Here is a 20,321-nt window from a genome sequence, read left to right as displayed (position 1 = left end):
GCGGTTTTTGTTCCCTGTCTTTGATGTGAGCAACTAAAACTTGCCATCAAGTTTATTTATTTCAATAACGGAAGCGATAAATTGCAAAGAAAATAGATACAAAAGCAGGATTAGCATTGGAAATAATAATGAGATGATAAGAATATAAAGAAAGTAATTATTTCAGGAATTTATTATCGTTATTTTATCGAACGAATAAAGTACACCGCAAAAATTTAATTAGATACTTGTGTGAAAAACATTAAGCAGAGAAATCTAGGAGTAAGGTCGGTAAGATATTACGTTAAGGAACGCTAGAAAACCCCTACTAACTGGAAACACCCGACTGGGGATTTACCGAGCGCCCTCACGTGACGCAGTGATACTTGCGTTACATCCCATAAGGCACTCGCCCAGCGCACCATATTTGGACTGATATCATTTTGCTGAGACGGTAATTGTCAATCATCATTGCTTGAAGCGGAAGCCTAGTATCTGATTGCAAAAGGTCGAAAGATTTGGAGCAACTGACCTACAGCACAAACCAATCTTCCGGTTGATTCATTGTGTGCTTGACAGCAATACGAAGATACAATAGTTGACATCCAAATCGCACGGGCCGTGAGAAGTAGTCATTAAACCCTGTGCCGTGTCTGGTTAATCATATTCAACCAAGAACTCGACCCATTCAAGTGAGCCGACTATACCGGTATATATAAAAGCCAGCCAAGTATAGCCTCCTACACATTGAGATCCTATCTTGCACAGACCCATCCTTAAACCTCTCCATCTCGTCATGGAAGACCTTTCGACTGTGGTTAGGATTTATTTAACTGTTTTTTCCTTGCTTTATTTGCTTGGATGCTCTCGAAATTCAGTAGAATGTGCTCCGACCACAGCCGTCAAGAAAACTAACACCGAAATAGTGAGTATTTGTGCTGTTGTACTGTATTTTGTTCAATTTCTCCCTGCTGTGACCCGAGAAAGAACAGCGTATTTATCAAATTGCAAGGCTGACATTAAGTATTTATATAGAGAGAAAAAGAGAGGAAGAAAGAGAAAGATACCAAAAAGAAATACTACCGGAATAGATATTTGTATGGTTGGCTTTTATTAATCGAAGCACTGGAAGTAATGATTTTTCCAAATCGATTAATTCAAAGAGGTTCGATTCCTTCGCTGGCAAGACCATCATAAATTTTTATAACATTTCAAAATGTTTAAGCGTACAACCACAACAACGTAACCGTATACCTCTAGTGATAAACGTTTTCTCTTTCTGCATTTACTGCTAAATGACATGTGAAAAGAGAAAGTAATCGTTTAATTCTGGCCGGTTTGATGGACAGTATGTATGGGTGTATTTGACAGGATACGCATATTTTAACATTAAAGCTTGAGACAGCCGAGTGCATTTAATCCAATTCAGTAACAAAATTCCATTTCACCTCAGAGTCAATATCCTTAAGATCTTTTAGTTTCATTAAAAACTACTTCCCTTGTTGTTTCGTGTTTTAATTTATTTTATTTTATTTTATTTCCCTAATGGATGTTTTTTTAATATATCATGCATTTAGTGTTGTTGTGTCGTCATTCGTCGATCTGTGGATCTGTTTTCAATTCATTAGTGACCAATTTTAGCTGACATTTTGGCAACGAAACAAAAACCCGGTTAATCAGACAGGAGATGTGACGAGAGATCGGATTTTATCTTGGTGCTTTCAAAGCAAAATTCGAAAAATAAACAAATTACTTCATGCATAAACATACTCAATTGCGCCGAAGATAATTCCATTTTTTTCGCTTTCCCAAAAAGAGGAAATGTACAGAATTAGTTCATTTGGGGAAGTGAGAGTCTTCGAAGTGAAGCTTACGAGTCAGAAATCCCTCTTATTCTTAGGGTTTTTGCTCTACGTTTGTGATATTAACTAACGATTCACGATCATAATTACTAAGAGAACTGACGCAAACACCACAAAACCGCAATTTTATTGAAGCTCACAGACAGCACATTAGCGAAGCAAATTTTTCGGGCTGTGTGCAATCAGTGTGGCGCGAATCAATTAATTGTTTTTCTACAAAACACGACTCACTCTGTATCTAATAGCCGGGGAAAAGCACACGAAATTTCAGATAAGTTATCTTTTTTTTTTTCATTGGTAGATTTTATTAAGAATTTTATTTCAGTCTAGAGTATGCAATGAACTCAATTTTGTGTAGACACCGACGTTCCGGAATGAATGAATTACATATATTGTGAATATTTTTCAAGCCGCCTTTAAGCCTAACTTTTAATATCAAGCAGGCCATTAACGTACAGTTATGCCGAGTCTGTAGATCAAGTCTATAATCGTTTTAGTCCCATCTGTAATAATATTAGTCTGAAGGGATTATTTCTAAGTCCTGTCCTTCATTTTGCTTGGACATGAACAGTCAAGCGCGTGAGTTGGAGGTTCTTCTGGGTGACAGCTTGACTATCTCGTGACTGCTGGCAAAGTAGGGCCGTTCAAGATGGCCCTTGGAGTGATGCCTTTTTTGGAGCTACAGTAGACCAGGGGTCAAATCAGATAAGTCCGGGAAAACAAAAAGAAATAAGGAAATGAAGCCTACAGTTGATCTTGTGATTAAATATTGAGAGAATTTGCCAAAAATGAATCACGACGAAGCGGCAGATCCAGAACGATTTCTAGGTGGGGGGGGGGGGGGGGGGTGACAAGTCACCCCATTCGCACCCCCCCTGGGTCCGCCCTTTACAAAACTTTTGCGATAGGACTCGTCGGAATTTCTTCGACATCAGATTCACAAAACTTAATAAAAAGTTTCATCGACTGAAGACTAAATAATGAATTCGTAATCATTAAAGGCCGGAAACATGTAGAGGGTACTTCAAGAGAGATGAAGAGAGTTGACCAAGTCTAGACAATCGATCGTTCAGCTGTAACTGTGAGAGAACAGGTTGATACGCTAATGTGGTTCTCAGCACCGCATGACCCATTTTTCAAGAGGTTAAGCACGCTAAATGTGGAAATCTGATGTTAAAGACCGCGTTTCCGTTCTCGTTGCGATGGTCCGATAAAAGCGCGCTGGTTTGCCTCATATTTTTAGCTGTTGCAGCTACGATAATGTATAGGGGAAATTTTGCTAAATTCTATGTCGTTGAGTCACGCATGTTACTAAAACTAAGACCGCAATCCTAATTCGCTGTGTTTCAATTGGTTAACTTTTATTATCTGTCTTTTTCTTCCAGGAATACCTCACTAAGTATGGCTACCTCAGTAGTAAAGGTTCAGGCACCGGTAAACTGATGAGTCAGGAAGATCTTGCTCAGAGTTTACGGCGGCTGCAAAGGTTTGCTGGTTTGAACGAGACGGGAATACTAGACGCAGCGACAATCAAGCTGATGGGGCAGTCGAGATGCGGCGTACCCGACCTCAGCGAAGCAGATAAAGCAAGGAGACGAAGAAGATATGTTTTACAGGGTACATTTTGGAAAAAGAAGGTATGATTAAATGTGTAAGGAAGTTTATGTAATGTAATGTAATGTCACATGCCATTTTGGGTAACAAAAGTGTCGTGTTATCAACTTTCTATTCTCTAAGGTATTCTTTCTCTCCCCTTTTCTTTGTTGACCCAAAATAAAGATATTACTCAGTAGTAATAAAGTAAAATTCACCATTTTCCATACGTCGGTTCACTGGTCAAACACAAAGCGCTCAAGCGAGGCGCCAAGGAACTTTCAAAGGATTATTCAAATTTGAACCTTGCAACCTCGACCGAATGCTTTGTGTTTGACCAGTGAACCGATGCATGGAAAAAGGTGAATAATGCTAAACAAATGCCTACACTACCTAGAGCGCCGGTACGCAGGCTAACAAATGCCTGACTCCGTTTTTTGTCCCTTCACCAGAGACTCACATACAGGATCAAAGCGTTCACAAAAGATTTAAGCAATGCGGATCAGAAACGAATTTTCAAATGGGCCTTCGACTTGTGGTCCAAATCAAGTAAGATGAGCGTCACAGAAGCTCCTTCGTCACTATCAGATGATAAGGTTGATATTTTAATTAAATTTGTCTATGGAGCTCATGGTGATTACTATCCGTTTGACGGTGAAGGAGGTACCTTGGCCCATGCTTTCTACCCCCACGACAACAGTGGTAAGTGGAAAATACTGTCAAAATTCTTCAAATTTTATCAAACTCGATACAAACTCTGAGCTGATCAAAACCATGGATGGATTCAAAACTTTACGTAAACCTACAGAGGGGGTGACGAGAGAGGGGGCTCGAGGATACTAATAGAAGACTCAGTTAGAGAGGGTACGGTGGTTGGTACCATAGAATGTTACACAATATCCTGAGGAATGCCCACATGGATTCGATAGAGTTGCTCCTCATTATAGTCAAAGCATTTTACATGTTTTGATAGCTAATTGATATTACGGAGTCAATGTTTATATTACTCGACCACCTATGCAGTCAAGAAATTACGGAGATCAACGAAAAAAATCAAAACAAAAGACAAAACAAAACAAGACTGAACAAAGAAAACGAAAAATCTGGGGGGGGGGGGGGGAATAGAATCTATCTTTTAGGAATTAGAATAATAAAAGCTGCATTGGATGAAGTTTCTGAAGACAAAACCGTTTCCTCTTTACATATTTATTAATGTATTCATCAGTGTGAGCAAACATGACACACGTTCCGTGTAAGAGGTCGGCATTTGTTGGCTCATTGCATCCTTTTCTATCCCAACAGGCATTGCAGGAGATGCACATTTTGACGATGCCGAGAGCTTCACCACAGGAAAGCGCAAAGGCGTGAACCTTGACTGGGTGGCTTTGCACGAGTTTGGCCATAGTTTGGGTCTCGATCACTCGACGGTCCGTGAGTCTGTCATGTATCCGTGGTACAAGGGCTTCATGGAGAAGATCAAGTTGACTTATGATGACATTAGGGGAATCCAAGCTCTGTATGGTGAGATATATTCTTGTCTAGTCATAGTTAGAACACGTCAATGTCGAGTCTTTCACTGCGCTTCCATCAAGACTATCCTAGGGGCATGTAAGAGGGTGTTTAATGGTGTAGTTGTTGATGTAGTCTGAGCAACATGGGTGGTAAATCTTGAGGCTCAAGTTTGACGTGCTTTAATAACTCAGCCAGTATGTCTGACCGTCTGTTTTGCCTTTATTGAATAAGCCAATGAAGGTTTGTCAGAACTTGAATCAGTTTTTAGTGAGTCAAATAGGTCAGTCTATTGAGTCAGGCAAGAAGTCAATAGTCAGTAAGTCGAGTGATTAATTCAATCATTGGATGACTCGGTGCGACGTGCGTGAATGAAATTCCCGTGAGAACTATCTACCATCTCTGTTCTTAAAAGTACTTTGCCATTTGGTCTGTTAAAGTGTCTGCCTTTCTATTTGTATTTGTGTGTGCTGCATCCTCTTGGCATAGACTAGTGTCTCCAGTTGTGGTTCTGCGGTCTCTCTGGTCAGCAGTGAGAATATCCACGTTAAGTGTATCAGTTCCCGTTACAAGTCTAGCGGTGACTCCAGGATTTCGTTCAGGAAAAGCGCACAAGCTAATCTCCTTGATTTTCATTCTCACGGGAAAATCTAAGAGCGACAGTCCGGCTCCATGCCATCGTTCCCCAGCTAATTCAAAGTATGTTAAACCTCTTGTGGTTCGACCAACATATTGTTCGGTCCTTTACCTTCAATGATGGAAGCGAAAGGTTCGAGTTATAGGTTAAGTTGTTGGCCCTAAGAAGAACTAATTGGATTTAAAAGGATATTTGGGGACCAAAGGCCAGGAGAATGACAACCACAAATGAAATTAGTTGTGGAGTCCGCTTTGGTCGTTTTTCACCGTTGCTGCTGCTGTTCTGGTGTTGTTGCCATTGCTGCTCTTTACAATAAGCTGCGCTTACGTTAAGCTATTTTTTCGGAGTTTCTCTGCTGCTGTCATTATTTTCGATTTATTATTGCCTAAAAGTGTCCCCTTCTTCCTTCACCAGGGGCACCAGAAAGACGCACAAAACCAACAGACAAGCCCTTCACCAGTCGAACAAGACCAAACAAACCCGCTATCGACGAATGTGAAGCAAAGAAGTTCGATGCGTGGGTCTATTCATATGCAGAACAAAAGACCTACGCCTTCATCGGCGACTATTACTTCATTGTGGACCCCCTGACGGTCGGGGTTATTAGGGGACCTCTCAAAATTGTTGACAAATGGAGAGAAGTTCAAACGCCAATTGACGCAGCTTATGCTCGCAAAGACGGAAGGATTGTGTTTTTCCGCGAGGGAATGTAAGTAGTCTGATGTTTTATCCTAAGTTGTCAGCTGAGGCAACATTTTCCTGTGTCAAGTGGCAGAGCATCCGATGATTCAAATGTTACACCGCGCGGGTCTCGAAATTTGCCCTACACTGAGTATGGTACAATCTACAATAACTGCACAGTTTTTCATCGTATATTGCAGAACACTGAATGATTTTTATCTCCTTTTTTTCGGTACACATGTAAGAACTTGGGGCGTTCTTCACCGTTTGCAACGAGTTGGTTTAAAAATCTATACTTTAATAGTTAAAATGATATATTATTTGAAAGAATTAAACCGCAAAACCTAACCTATCGAGAGCTATGGGTGCTTTACTACGAAGCAATCAAAAAGCAGGTTTCGAATGGTGAAGTCTTACCATAGTTAATACTGAAGAATTCCGGAAAGTTTAAGCCCCTAAGATTTACTCAACATCTGTTTTAAGGCTCTAGCATTCTTGGCATATACATGATTCATGGAGCCAACCTGACTAATGGCGATAATTAATCCTAAGCTTAATCAGTCGTCGAATCGTAATTCTCCCCGATGTGTATTTAAGAAGCAATTTACTCACTTCCGTTCCAACATCTGATTTTAGTCACAGGAAAAAGCACTTATTTGTTCGCTCCATTCTCGACTTATGGAATAAAAATCCTGCTCTTAGATAAAGTGAAAAAGCGTGTAATGTTTTTGTCCATTTCAGACCACGTGTCATTCCCTAGAGTATTCTTTGATTAACGGTTACACATGAGACGACACATGATAATATAGATACTACTTATACAAACAATCTTATTCTCAAGAGAATGACACGTGGTGCGAAATGGGGAAACACCACGCCCAAGCTAAACTGGCTAAAGAGGACTTTTCACTATGCAGCAGACGCATTTTAGTAAACATATATTTATTGTTGCTTAATCTTTCGTTTTTAGTTATTGGAAGTACTTTGGTGGTTACCGTGAACAAGGACCAAGGCCCATCAAAAATTATGGGTTACCTAAGGAACTCGAGAAACTGAACGCTGCCTTTGTATGGGGACGTAATTCACGCACGTACTTCTTCAAGGGGGACAAATACTGGAGGTACAACGAAAGATACCGCAAAATGGACCCAGGGTACCCCAAGGATATTTCCACCTGGAAGAAAATTCCAACCAACATAGATAGCGTAATGAAGTGGAAAAACGATAAAACATATTTCTTTAAAGGGAATAAATATTATAAGTTAGATGATTATTCAGTCGAGTCAGAGGTGGGCTATCCCAAGAATATTGCGGTGAAGTGGATGAGATGTGACCAGAGCAAACTTAAAGTTGTCAAGACAACCACAAGTCCTACAGTGAATGCTACGTTTGTGAATACCACGAGAACTTCGATCAAAGCTGCACAGGAAGGAGTTTCAGATTCAGGAGGACAACATGTCCTGCCAAGTATCCTTATCGTCGTGTTTGGCATTCTGACAACTGCAAGATTTATGTAGAAAGGATTTATGGACGACTTCAAAAGGGACAATGTTGAAGCAAGGAGAAAATTCTGAACTCTGGTAATCATGATTCCAATATATCAAGTTAAATAGGTTAATCAATTTAGAAAAATATTATATGAAAATATAGTTTTGCAACATGATTTATAGTAGATATCTTATAATTCCAATTTACTATGAAATTCGTCAAAGAACACAACTTCTAAATGATTCAAGTCGAAATGCAGTAGGTACTGAAATCTACCAAGGGAATATTTATTATCCTTATGAACAATAGAAGACCAAATATGGTCATTCTCGCGCCATTATTCTTATGACGTCACGGCCGCCATATTGGATGATTTTACCGAGAAGACTTTTCGCCGATATTATCCAATATGGCTGCAATATCTCCATAAACGTCACAATAGATCGGAACTGGACATGAATTAACTTCAGTGATACGAAGTGACATGAAATACAATAATTACAACGATTCCTTTCCACAAGAAAATCGATTAAAAATACCTCTTTTTCAGAGTAATTCACTTCGGGTGAAATAGCAGCGTTACCTCTTTGTTTATATTTCTAATCTGTTGTATTTAGTTTTATTACATTTCGACAAGCAAGTTTTCCATTGATTCCACGAAGCTGTGCCATGAGCTGTACATTTTATAAATATTACTTTAGCAAGTTCGTTTCCAGGGTCCTTCTAACAAGCCATTAGAGGGACCCTGGGTACTAGAATTAAGCCTATTGCAAATATTTCTCAATGTATGATATTGTAGAAGTATGAGATAAATTGTTTTTATGGATTAGGACGTTACTATGTAACATTTTGTAAAGTTCTTACGTCAAAGTATTAATTTATTGTTGTATTTATTATATTGCTGTAAAATTATAATAAAAAATTCAGGAATTTTTAAAGAATGTCAGATGCGTCTAATTTCTTAAAAACGTCTAGGAATTGTTTGTTCCGCAGACATTTTACCAGGAAAACCGAACACAAACAGGTTAAGTACGAACAGGTGCTGCAAATTGTTCAAAGAAATGTTCTATTCTTTTAAATCTTATCCAAATTCCCTATGCAGCTGAATCCATGCAGTCCTTATAAACCATATAAATCAATCCTGCTTGGGCTGCCTGTGCTTTGAGCAGAATAAAGTGTCTAGCTTAGCTATAGCGTGACTGATTGGTTAATGACTAAACGAGTGTGGGTTTCGTGGTTTTGACCGTCTTTTGGAACTCGTTACTGACTCACTTTTTCCCTTAGAAATAAAGAAACTCTTACGACTGTGTTTCAACGCCGGAAAGATTTGGTTGATGACGTCTGTTCCGGATTTGATCAGAACCGAAAAACGTCTGTCTCCCTCTGAACTTCATTACTTCCGGCCAATGAGGAATATGACATGTCTTGAGAAACTTTCATTTCCGGTATGATGTCATCAAGATCCCAATCTTAACCAGACTTCCTATTTCGTGCTTGAAATTATTTCACTTTTTTCTCCATTATACTCTTCCTCTCCCATTTTTGTCGCAAGTGCCACTCGTCTCTCCCAAAACATTTGGGTACTGTCTTCCCGCCCCCTTTGAGAAATGGTTCGTGGATTTTATCAGGAAATGCGTTCGCAAGAAACAAGTTCACCAGCAAACAAAAATCATACTCAAGGGAATGAAACGCTTGTCTGAAATAAGACTCTTGTGGAGTTACATCTATAATGAGATATCAATAAGACTAATCAATACTAAAGGGAATGCAATCAAATGCTTCACAAACAGCTGCACTCATATAAATCTTAAGGGTTCACTAAACGGGTGTAAACAGCTTGTAATCTAAACGACATTACTTCCAAACCACGCCAACGCGAAGCCACAAAGACTCCTTTAAGAAGAGTTACTGCGGTGAACGAAGACACTGAGGGGAAAATTTATCCTCCCAGTAACCAAGATGGCACCCAATTACTTTTAGGAACTTTATTTCTTTACGAATTAAAAATAATAACTTTATTCCAACTCATGAACAGAATCCCAAGTTTGTTAAGATCCCCCTGAGAGCCAAAGTTCGGTCAACAAGACACTGAAAATAATTTCTCTTTATAGTAACCAGGATAGCACAGTGTTATTTTTACGAACTTTATTTCTTTACGAATTAATTAAACTTTATTTCGAATTATTAAACTTTATTTCGATTTATGAACAGAATCCTAATTTTCTCAGATCCTATTAAAGATCCTACTGAGAAGATCCAAGGTTAATGCGGTCAAAAAAGACAGTGTGGGAAAATTTCTTATCCTAGAAAACCAGGTTGGTACTGCATGTTATCTTACGAATTTCATTCCTTTACGAATTGCAGTTGAGTTCGTCAAGACCCCCTGAGAAGTGTGAAAGAGCCAAAGTTCGGTCAACAAGACACTGTGGGAAAATGTCTTTTCTGAGGTAACCAGGTTAACACTCTGTTATCTTTACGAATTTTATTCCTTTACGAATTACTGATCACAATCCTTGGTTTCGTCAATTTATTAATTAACCTTTGTTGCGGTCTACAAAGGGCAGCAAACACATGGCCCATTACGAGGATCATTACCCACTTGCTGATCGTAATCTTTCTTTACAAAATCCTTTTAAGTAAATACTTATATATTTCATAGTTTTTTTAATACAATTTTTAAATTCCCTCGATTTCTAGCACGACTTCTACCAGTACCGACTTCCATGTGGGGTTTCCTTTCTTGTCTAATGTAACAAATATCAGTCTTAACATTTCCAGGGGAATTATTGAATCCAGTCTTGTATTGGCCCATTCAGTTAGGGATGAACTATTAGATAATTGAGGGGGAGGTTGCAGGAATTTATGTTGTACGATATTTTTTTTGTAAAAACCCAAGGCACGCAATTTTTTGTGTTTGCTGGATATTTCTTTAATAAAAGGAGAGGTTGCACGATATATTTTCGTAGGTGAACTACTTGCTCGATATTTTTGGGGGGGATATTTACGCAACCCCCTCCACAATTATCTAATGGTTTCTCCCTTACAGCATAGCTAAGGGAACGCAAAGCGCGCGGCAGTATCAAAGACAATATTCTAAACTTTTCCGTTATGCTTCTCTTCTATCACTAGACAAGAAAGTAAACCATTCCTAAACTCTATGCACCAGCACTACAGACCATCATCTCTACGTCTATTTACACCTAGTCAACTCAACTATCTAGCAGATTTTATAACTTATAACAGTTTGTTGGCACTAATATAATAGGAAAGGCAAGACGACCGACGAATAGACGTAATTAGTTCAGTATCTTTTAAATTTCAATCGTCACAAGAATAGTTCGACGGCTTCGACTAATTTGGCAGGAAAAATGGCGCCTTTTTTCGTACAGTGGCAAAACACCGCGTTACACCAATTTGACCTCCAATATCACGTGACAAGACCAAGACCTTGAGCAGTGTCATGTGACAAAATCACGTGACATAATACCACAAAACTATCACTTTCTTGCAGCTTCATTTGCAAGGTTTGGAATGTTAGACAACGGTTGCAACACAAGTAGGAAAACTGGACGAAGGTTTTCTTCTCAAAAAAATACATGGCCATTCCAAATACTCTTTGATGCACCAATGGCAATTACCAACAGATCTAGAAGATTCCAAGTGTCCATTCAGTAGTACACCGAGAGCCAAGCTCAGAAATAAGAGCCGTAAATAATGGATGTCCAAACGCAAATGTCCAGTGAAAAGCATGGCACAGGTATCCCACCAGAACATCCACAGGCATAAATAAGAGTAGTCCATATATCCATAGGGCACAATTAATGATCGTTGTATAAGACTATTAACCAGTAATATTTGTGATATTAAGGACAATTGAAAGGTGCCTAGCAACACGTCTTGTTAGCCATCTTCCTCCATATTATCGACACTATTAACTATTAGTAATAATCGTTAATAATTCATTCCTTACCAATAATTTATGATAGACTTCTGGAATTCATATAGTGTCTTCAATCACCAATTTGCTAAGAATGCCATCATGTCTTTTGGTACCTCAGATTGCATCAATGGTGTCTGAAAAGGAAAATTATTAATATTGTATGTCTGAAACCTTGTTTTTGCAGGTGTTTTTTATTCAGATTTCTTTGGGGAATATTCTGTAATCGTCAGTTTCTATCGACGTGCCGTTCATTGAGCCGTGGAATGCAATACTGGGGAAAAAAATATTCAAAAACACAAGATCCTGAAGGAGACCAACGAAGTATGGTCGAAACCTCGATCGAAACTGAAGATTGCAGAATATTCCCCACAACATTAAGAACGAAAAGAAGTATTACATTATTAAATCAAATGATTAACTTCTCATAGGGGGTAGTCAGAGAATGTTAAAGGGATTCAAGACTGCCATCTATCTACCTTATCATCTAATCCCCCTCCCCTCAATCTCATTCGTCGGGACTCGGAGACCAAGGGACAAGATCAAAACAGTGGTCCAAAATTGCAACCCCATGATATTGATTTCGGTGCTAGGTACCGGTAGATATACAGTGTACCTCTTGTCTCCTTAAAGAACATTTGAAATGCTAGATACTGGGTGTCCATCTTGACTATTTCTATAGACAAATGCGTTGTCTAGATTTACAAATCTGTACATTTATATGTGGGATTTGACTTTTAGTTTTGCAGACTTTGGAGGACAAAATCCTGGATTTGGTTTCCAGGGGTGGTGGCTGCCAAGTAACCCCACCCCACCCATGATGATAATTGTTTTGACCTTATTCCCGTAGCACCACTACTACGAATACTACTAATACTTTTGTTGGATAGCTGAATACTATAACGCATAACCGAGACTAAAGCTGAGAAAAGAGAACTCGAAACTGAAGTATTAATTCTACTTTTCGTCTATCTCATTTCCATTTATTTTCATTCGTTTTAATAATATATAAATAATATTCTTACCTCCTCCGAGCTCTTTTCCTCTCTTCTCCCGTTCGATCTTTCTTCCTTTTCAGGCTGTTTTCCTAATTTTTTCTCTCTTATTAACGGCGCATCGCTATCATGCGATGATCCCGAGCTTGCTTTACTACTTCGTCTACTACTTCGTCTGCTACTTTCCTTACTGGTCCCTTTAGAGTTAACCTCTACTTCGATGTCCTGGAATTCCTTCCTGGACAAGGGATCAGATCCGTGTGTACTGACTGTTCGGCTAGAGTTCTTGGACCCATTTTCGACGAGATCTAGAGGGAATTTCTTTTTTATTCTATAATCTGGGAGCGGTTTAAAATTTACTTCATCCTGCTCTGCAGCTTTCTTGACTCTCTCTTCTAGCTCTCCTTCCTCTAGAATCCGCAAATCTTCTTGGCTCTAAAAAATATATAAATTACAATTTGATAAGGGTACTTTTAGGTATTATGCTATAAGAAAACTAGTTGTAAAAGACCACGTTTCGCTGTCATCTCGACAACGACATCATAACTACTGTTTATTCATAAAGTATCTACGAGCGCTAGTTTTTACTCACACACTTGACTATTGCATTAAGTACTCTAAATAGCTCTCACCTCTTACCCATGAGGGACGGTACTCCCATATATAGCCTATACGAGGATGTTCCGCTAGTTATAAGGCATGTTTTTTTCCCGGGATTTTGGTACAAAGGGTATACGTTTTCCAAGATATTGTCTTGAACAGCAAGTCGTTATTGGATGGGTTAGCGCCATTCATCGTTTTCGAGTCTTAGATAGGGTGTTAAAATTCAGTGTTTTAGCGTGTAATTTTTTAGCGCACAATTCCGGACAACGCCTTCAACGCTACTATACTATAAAAATTCTTTTAGGTCTTAGATAGGATAATAAATTACGTGGTTGTGTATTGAATAGGGTATGTTATTTAAAAGAGATTGTCTTGTCAGAGGATAGGTCCAAGGTTTTCCCATCCCAGCAGAACATTCCTATTACTGAATCACCACTAGTACCCCCTGGGGCAAAAATGTTGAATTGTTGGGAAGGAAGGAAAACTTGTTGCAAGAGAGACAGAGCCCCCTTGTATAGACAAATGTCTTCACGATGGATCCAATTCGATAGGAAAACTAACCAAAAGTCTAAAATGAAATTTGTGATGCTAGTGAATAAGACATCTCATGCTTTTAATTGTCTAGACGTGCTTTATCGCGAGTATAATGCTTGGGTCTAAACGTCTGGGACTAACCATATCTGAATCTCACTAAAACGTACTTCCTGTGTCAGTGTGTCTCCAAATTAAGTAACCACAATATCTTCTTCCAACATTAGTATCCTAACAGACATAACAATCTTGAGATATTGTCTCGTGGATTCTATCTAATAATTGAGTGACAGATCTTTCCTGAACTTGCAAACTTAACCAGAAAATACTTGCTCAAATTTGAATTAAGATTTTTGATTTTTTAAATGTATTTCCTGGATTCTAACTATCTTTTGGGATGTGTGTAAAACTTATAAGAAAGTAATATTTTACGACCATCACTTCCCATAAATTTGCTTCACACACACTACCATTACATGTTTTTTCCATTTCAGTCTGGCATCTTAATATTATTCCTTGGGATAAAAACATTTTAATCTATTGATTCTCTCTTTTGTTTTACTGAGGGAAAAACCTGAAAACCTGAATGGCTCTTAAAGGATTTAACTATTAATGTGGCTGAAATTGGAAAACATTGTTCACAACCTATTAAGCTAGTCAAGGAACATTAACTCTTATGAATTAATCATTGGAGCTTTTCTAGGCAAATGGCTTTGCAACCCAAGCTATATATTGTAAAGTTGCCTAACATTTTTCTACTATAAATATCTTATTAAGTTTTAAATTGTAGAAGACAATGAACTAGACGGAGAGTCCTGCCAGGGCCCAATTGCTCAAAGCCCGCTTTGTGCTAATCCTGGGTTAAGTCTTAATAAGACCTATAGAGTTAATCCTGGATTAGAGCTAATCCAGCTTTGAACAATCCAGCCCAGGGTTTTAAAATAATAGGAGAAGATTATGGTAGTTTTAAGCCGAAGAATTTTTCTCAGCTACTGGAGCATTATCTGATTATGCAGCAGCTGTTAGTGCCATCACACAACGGTTTTCTGTAACGCATTGTATGATGATGTTAACAGGGGCTGCAAAGGAGTCTACCTAACACTATGTTCACAACTGAGAGTTAAGGCTTACAATTGTACTAAGGAACTTTGTAGTCAGCATATTTCTAATGAGAGCTTAAATATTACTGCCTTTATTCAGTGGCTGATCAAGGATTGTATTTACAACATGAGCCGATGGGTGCACCATTTATCATGAGGTCATTCACAAACATAAATACAAATAGTGCAGTGCACATCCTTAAATAATGCACCCCCAGCACCCCTCCCCTAGGTCGCCCCTGGTTATTGTTTGCTAGATTAACTTACCCTTGATGCCCATGACCATGGCGAGGAGAACTGATCTCTAGAATGAAGCTCCTAAAAGAAACAGACAAGCAAACACAGATTAATGGTACAAAGCCTTATAAAAGATTCTGGTTAAAATATGAGGTAGTATTCCTAAGGGTTGGTTAGTGTCTGAGCACACCAAGTGTGAATCTGGGGAGGTGGGCCCCCCTCCTTCCTTAATTCAAACTTGCTCTGGATCCTCCACTGCAAACATAATTTATGTGGGTACCTTTTGTATCTTAAATAACACGCACACGCTTTAATTCTATTTCTACAAAAATGAGAAACTGAAAGAATGTGCACTAAGTTATGTTCATACTCTAGACTGGAGAATGTAGATCCATACAATCACAATGCCAGCTAGTTAGTACCATGCCATGTGATGCAGATACCTCTCTGCTCTTTAACATATGTGTTTCTAAATAATGCCTTGTCACTTGTGTGGGAAAACTTCCATAATAACCATTAATGGGAGTTTTATCAAAAATGACAAAAGCTGTTAATGTCACTTTAATCCATTCTACCATTATTTTAAATCCTTTCCCTGATGACTTATTTAAAATAGTGACAAAAACTTGATGGATACTTACTAGATAATTTTTCTATGAAAACGAGTTAATAATTTATATAGTTTTCAAAGATTGAGTATTTCATTGTCAAGACCTAATATTTTTAATACTTGATATTAGATAAATGAGTTTTTAATGTATGAATTTATAAATAGCAATAACAAAGACTATTTCAGCGAAGACAACATAACATGTAACATACAGTAACTTGTTTGTAAGCTGGATATTATGAGGCCTTCGTTGTACTGTTGAAAGAATTAAGACTCTAAGCTTTGGATTTACTACTGACGATTAATTAAAAAAATATGAGAATCTTTTGGAAACTCTTTATAAGTGTTAATAAACATGTTGGTATTCTTAGGTAGTTTATATAAGATTTCTCATGTACAATGTAGTGACAGTTTGGGGGAAGGGATCTCATTGCACCTAAGAGCTGGATTAAATATATATGACTGTTGAGCTTGTTTATTATTTATTTTTTAACTCAGTTGTCTTGGAGAGAGCACTTATTGTCACTATTAGACACTTCTCACAATGAACAGGAACTTATTAGCTAATGCCTATTAATCTTTTTAGGAAAAAACTTTAAACTTTGCTAGTTGTCATGGTAATGTGAAGTATCTATTAATAATACCCTCAGGAACTATTTTGTTAAATAATGAACCAAGTCTCTTAGGAAAACGATAAGCGTTATTTTATGCATCATATTCACTTTTATTTTATTAACACCATGTATTTACGGCAAAATATACCTATTTCAAGAAAGCTGTCATTGCCAAAGGCAATAGGCAAAAGCCAAAAAGCAATACGGAGGAAGGTCATTGTACAGTAAGATTCAAGAATAGCTGGAATGATTTCTGCTTTTTATTCTGGACCTTAGTGTTGAGACTGACTGTTTTTTGTATTCAACAAAACCCTTTCCATTTTGGAATAACCTACTCCTATTGCCTTTGGCAATAATGTTTTTTGAAATAGGTGTAAACAGCAACAGTAATGGCCATGAATATGCTTTATCACTTCCCACTCAATTTAAAACCTGGCCTCTAAGCACAATTAGCATCAAAGTGCTGTTGTTGCAGTTTTCCTGGATACTAATTGCTGTCCCTTGAGGGAGTATTGTCAGTAGTAAAATATCTTTGATGAAGACGCCGATGACCTCAAAACCTCCCTTTCATGTTGTTAAAATTAATATCTTTTTTGATGATTGTTTGGAACTGAAAAACACCTAGAAGTACCCTGAAGGCCAATTTTTGAATTAATTAATTCTAATAATTTCTTAATTTCTTAATTTCTTATTTTCAAGAAAATTACACATCTATCTTACTCAGTCTAGTAAACACCATAAATTAAAAAAGAATTATCATTAATATTCTATAAACATCAACTCTTGCATCTTGTTTGTTATGGAGGGAGGAAAACTGGAGAAAAACCTTTCATAAAATAGGAGAGAACAACACATCCAACAAACCAAACTCATATACTACATTTGGGGGAACTCAAATACAAGTCTCACATAAGCGTCAACCACCCATGCTACCCTGCAGTACTTATAGAGAAAAAAGAAGCAAATGAGTTGGAGGATTACTGTACTCCAGGTAATTTTGTAAGTGGTCTGAAAGTAATGAAACTTTCAGAAAGCATTTAGAAAGGGGAGAAATTTTCGGAATTACCCCATCTAAACGATATCCCCACACGCACTTATTAAAATAATGTTCCTGTTGTAACAGAGTTGGTAAGCAATGTCTGATCTACAAAAAAATCTTTCCACTTTAAAATTAAAAAATCATTCATCATAAATTTATCACTGACATAAGTTGCATTTTAGTGATAAAACTGAATGATAAGTATAGGAATCTTAGTCAAAATACATGCCAGAGATCACGCTTTCAGATCAAAGGATTTTCTTATTTTCCATACTTATCCATTGTCTGTTCTTTGAGTGAGTTTAAACTAAATTTATCTGAGAGTATCGATTAATTGACAGATGTATCAATACTGAAAAGGATTAGCTTGTAAGTAAGCATCCATTCTCCCCAGTTAGCACCACAAATGTTACCATTTTCATGACTCTTATCTATTAATAACACACAAATCTTTTATTTTAGACTCTCTCTATTTCCATAGCAACATTAATTTTTTAACAGATATCATAAATTGCTGAGCATAAATTTTCATGGTTGGATTGCTATCCCCACATGTAGCTTTCCATGTGGCATTATCTCTTTTGTTTAGCACAAACTTTCTTTAATAATATTACATGCTCGGGTAACCATATACTTATACAGTAGACTCCATGACTGACAGAAAATTATCCATCATCGATATCTGTATTTCTTTCCGTTCCACCAGTCAAAACTTCTTATAACTTGAGGGGAAATTAAATTACGTAAAAAGATATCTCTAAAAAATTAGATGAAAAGGCAAAATCTTATTCCCAATGTTTCTAGTTAAAAACCAGACAGAATTAGGGGGAAAACACAGTTTAGGAATCAAATCTTAATCTCAACTCTCTTACCACAATGTTTAGACTAAGAAGGCATGATCAATGATTTTTGGTACTGAAATATTTAGAAAAATGTTTAAGAACATATATCAGTGTTTTGCCTTAAGCATATGAAAAGTTTGGATATTTTTGCCTTTTCAAAAATTACAAGAATGTGAATTTTTTCCATTTTGTCAATGAAAAATAATTATAAAGATCTAAAATTTTGGCAGACAAAGACTAGAAATATAATAATTATGACCAATAACTATTTCTTCATGAGTAAAACAACAAATCTCAAGTATTTTCATCTTTTTTTCAAATGTAATGTTAAGCATATGAAGGATAAAGAATAAAGATCTGAAATTTCGGTAGACGAATCCCACAATTATAACCAATAAAGTTATTTTATGATATGAAAAATGAACATTGACTATATACCATACGGGATAAAATATTTAAACCACAACAATAACAGCCAAAAACTATTGTGGATTCTTCAGATTTATTCATATAAACTACAATGTGGGATAATGGTCAATCTTTGTGCTGCTTACAAATCAATAAAAGGTGCCAAAATCTTGTAATTTAGAAGCAGTACAGACGTGACTTGAATACATATCATATATATTAAGAATTCCAACTATTTGATTAATTTTTCAAACTTCCTCTCACATGTTTGGACAAGATGGGTAATAATCAAGTCAACTTGTTTTGAGATATTTTTTCATCAAGGTAGATGTGGTTTTTGTTATTGTTATTTTGAGACAGGTCTTTTGGTGATATTTTTTAATGTCTTTATATTAGGCCAAGAGGGAATAGAGAGATTTAAAAAATCATATTCTTAAAATATATAAGGTCAAGAGGCTGGTCAGTGAGAATTAAGAATTTTTTCTCCTTATTTATTGACAAAAATAAAAATAGTAAAATGGATGTAGCAACAAGTAAGACAGACAAAAATGAATAAAACATAGAGTAAAACAGGAAATCAACCCAAACGTTAAAAAAATCGACTATGCTAAATTAATAATATTTCACATTCTTAACAACAAGAACCTTTTTAGTGAAGGAATTTTGGGGTGAGATTGAATGGGATTTGTTCAGTTGATTTGTAGGTGTTCATGATTTTGAAGTTGACAATCCAGACAGAGTTTGATGTAAATTTGACTCGAAGAGACGCTTCTTTCTAATACAATATTCATTCAGATCAGGTGTTTTCGGTTGAAGTTTGTTTGGAGTAAAAATCTTATTTGTGAGCTAAGACTACTCATTCCTAGCTTTCGTCAAGGGATTTGTCAATAAAAGCTAAATATCAGAGCGTGGAATCCCATCCCAGGTAGACGCCTCCCTTGTTCATAAGGTCAATATACCCTATGAAGCATAAATTCTATGGTTTTATAATATAGTTTTAAGCCTACCTGTAAGGTGACAGAGGTAATACTATCGCGTGGATTAACAAGGTTCAGTTTGTTCCCTTCAGAATCTGATAGACCATGAGCTAGCTTCAACACTGGAAACCACTCGGGCTTAGCATCAAACCTTGCCTCTCCATACTTCTTACGAATTTTAGGGTCTACTATTTTATCGTCTATTAATTTGTCTTGTTGCTCAGGGCTCAGCTTCGCCCATTCGTCTTTGTTTTCTTCAATGACTTGGCGATGTTCGGCTATAATACGACGAGTCATGCTATTCAATGACTCAAAATACGACATAGCATATTCGTTCATATCCCCGACTTTCTCGTCTAGGTTCTTGTTCTTGGGAGTGAAGTCGCATCTCTCCATTTTTAGGGTTTCTTCAGATGATGTGTGGCATCCATTAGTCAGGTTTGCCGCTAGTTGGTCCAGTTCTTGGAGCTCCACTTCCACTTCCGCCGCGTCCGCCATCTTTAGTTCTTGTTTGGGTAGACCGTCATGCAGCATGGAATAAAACAAACATATAACGAAAATCCTGATTGGCCAAACTGCACAAAGACAACCAATCGAATATCTTCTATTATTTTAATAATTAAAATTTTCTTAATCAATCACAGAGAGTGTAATATTTGCGTGATCTTTCCGCCAATCA

At 37.2% G+C, this 20,321-nt stretch overlaps 2 protein-coding genes across 2 annotated transcripts; one reads left to right on the top strand and one right to left on the bottom strand.

Annotated features, from left to right (window-relative positions):
* The first annotated feature begins 520 nt into the window (after positions 1-520).
* On the top strand, positions 521-8,690 carry LOC116302823 (matrix metalloproteinase-25). The gene is made up of 6 exons (XM_031712209.2): positions 521-904; positions 3,227-3,478; positions 3,887-4,136; positions 4,737-4,955; positions 5,995-6,289; positions 7,232-8,690. The coding sequence occupies exons 1-6, from the start codon at positions 776-778 to the stop codon at positions 7,776-7,778; spliced, it is 1,692 nt and encodes a 563-aa protein (XP_031568069.2). The 5' UTR covers positions 521-775; the 3' UTR covers positions 7,779-8,690.
* Positions 8,691-10,216: 1,526 nt separating this feature from the next.
* On the bottom strand, positions 10,217-20,153 carry LOC116302825 (uncharacterized). The gene is made up of 4 exons (XM_031712212.2): positions 19,673-20,153; positions 15,183-15,233; positions 12,712-13,116; positions 10,217-11,823 (listed from the first exon to the last, which is right to left on the bottom strand). The coding sequence occupies exons 1-4, from the start codon at positions 20,138-20,140 to the stop codon at positions 11,764-11,766; spliced, it is 984 nt and encodes a 327-aa protein (XP_031568072.2). The 5' UTR covers positions 20,141-20,153; the 3' UTR covers positions 10,217-11,763.
* Positions 20,154-20,321: the final 168 nt, after the last annotated feature.

The sequence above is a fragment of the Actinia tenebrosa genome, unplaced genomic scaffold, assembly GCF_029948245.1.
Source record: "Actinia tenebrosa isolate PJP-AT-01 unplaced genomic scaffold, QUT_ActTen_1.0 PGA_scaffold8__29_contigs__length_14323225, whole genome shotgun sequence".
In the NCBI taxonomy this organism is placed as follows: domain Eukaryota; kingdom Metazoa; phylum Cnidaria; class Anthozoa; order Actiniaria; family Actiniidae; genus Actinia; species Actinia tenebrosa.
Note: the sequence above shows the minus strand (reverse complement) of the source record. Positions and strands in the feature narration are given on the sequence as shown.

What these genes read in the sequence shown, in the direction of transcription:
- LOC116302823 (XM_031712209.2), top strand. Translation starts at nt 776, where the DNA reads ATGGAAGACCTTTCGACTGTGGTTAGGATTTATTTAACTGTTTTTTCC. An exon ending in GTACATTTTGGAAAAAGAAG is followed by an intron (nt 3,479 to 3,886) that starts GTATGATTAAAT and finishes TCCCTTCACCAG; the next exon opens with AGACTCACATACAGGATCAA. An exon ending in GTGTTTTTCCGCGAGGGAAT is followed by an intron (nt 6,290 to 7,231) that starts GTAAGTAGTCTG and finishes TTTCGTTTTTAG; the next exon opens with TTATTGGAAGTACTTTGGTG.
- LOC116302825 (XM_031712212.2), bottom strand. Translation starts at nt 20,140, where the DNA reads ATGGCGGACGCGGCGGAAGTGGAAGTGGAGCTCCAAGAACTGGACCAA. An exon ending in TTACCTCTGTCACCTTACAG is followed by an intron (nt 15,234 to 19,672) that starts GTAGGCTTAAAA and finishes TGTTTCTTTTAG; the next exon opens with GAGCTTCATTCTAGAGATCA. An exon ending in AGGAAAAGAGCTCGGAGGAG is followed by an intron (nt 11,824 to 12,711) that starts GTAAGAATATTA and finishes TTTCCTTTTCAG; the next exon opens with ACACCATTGATGCAATCTGA.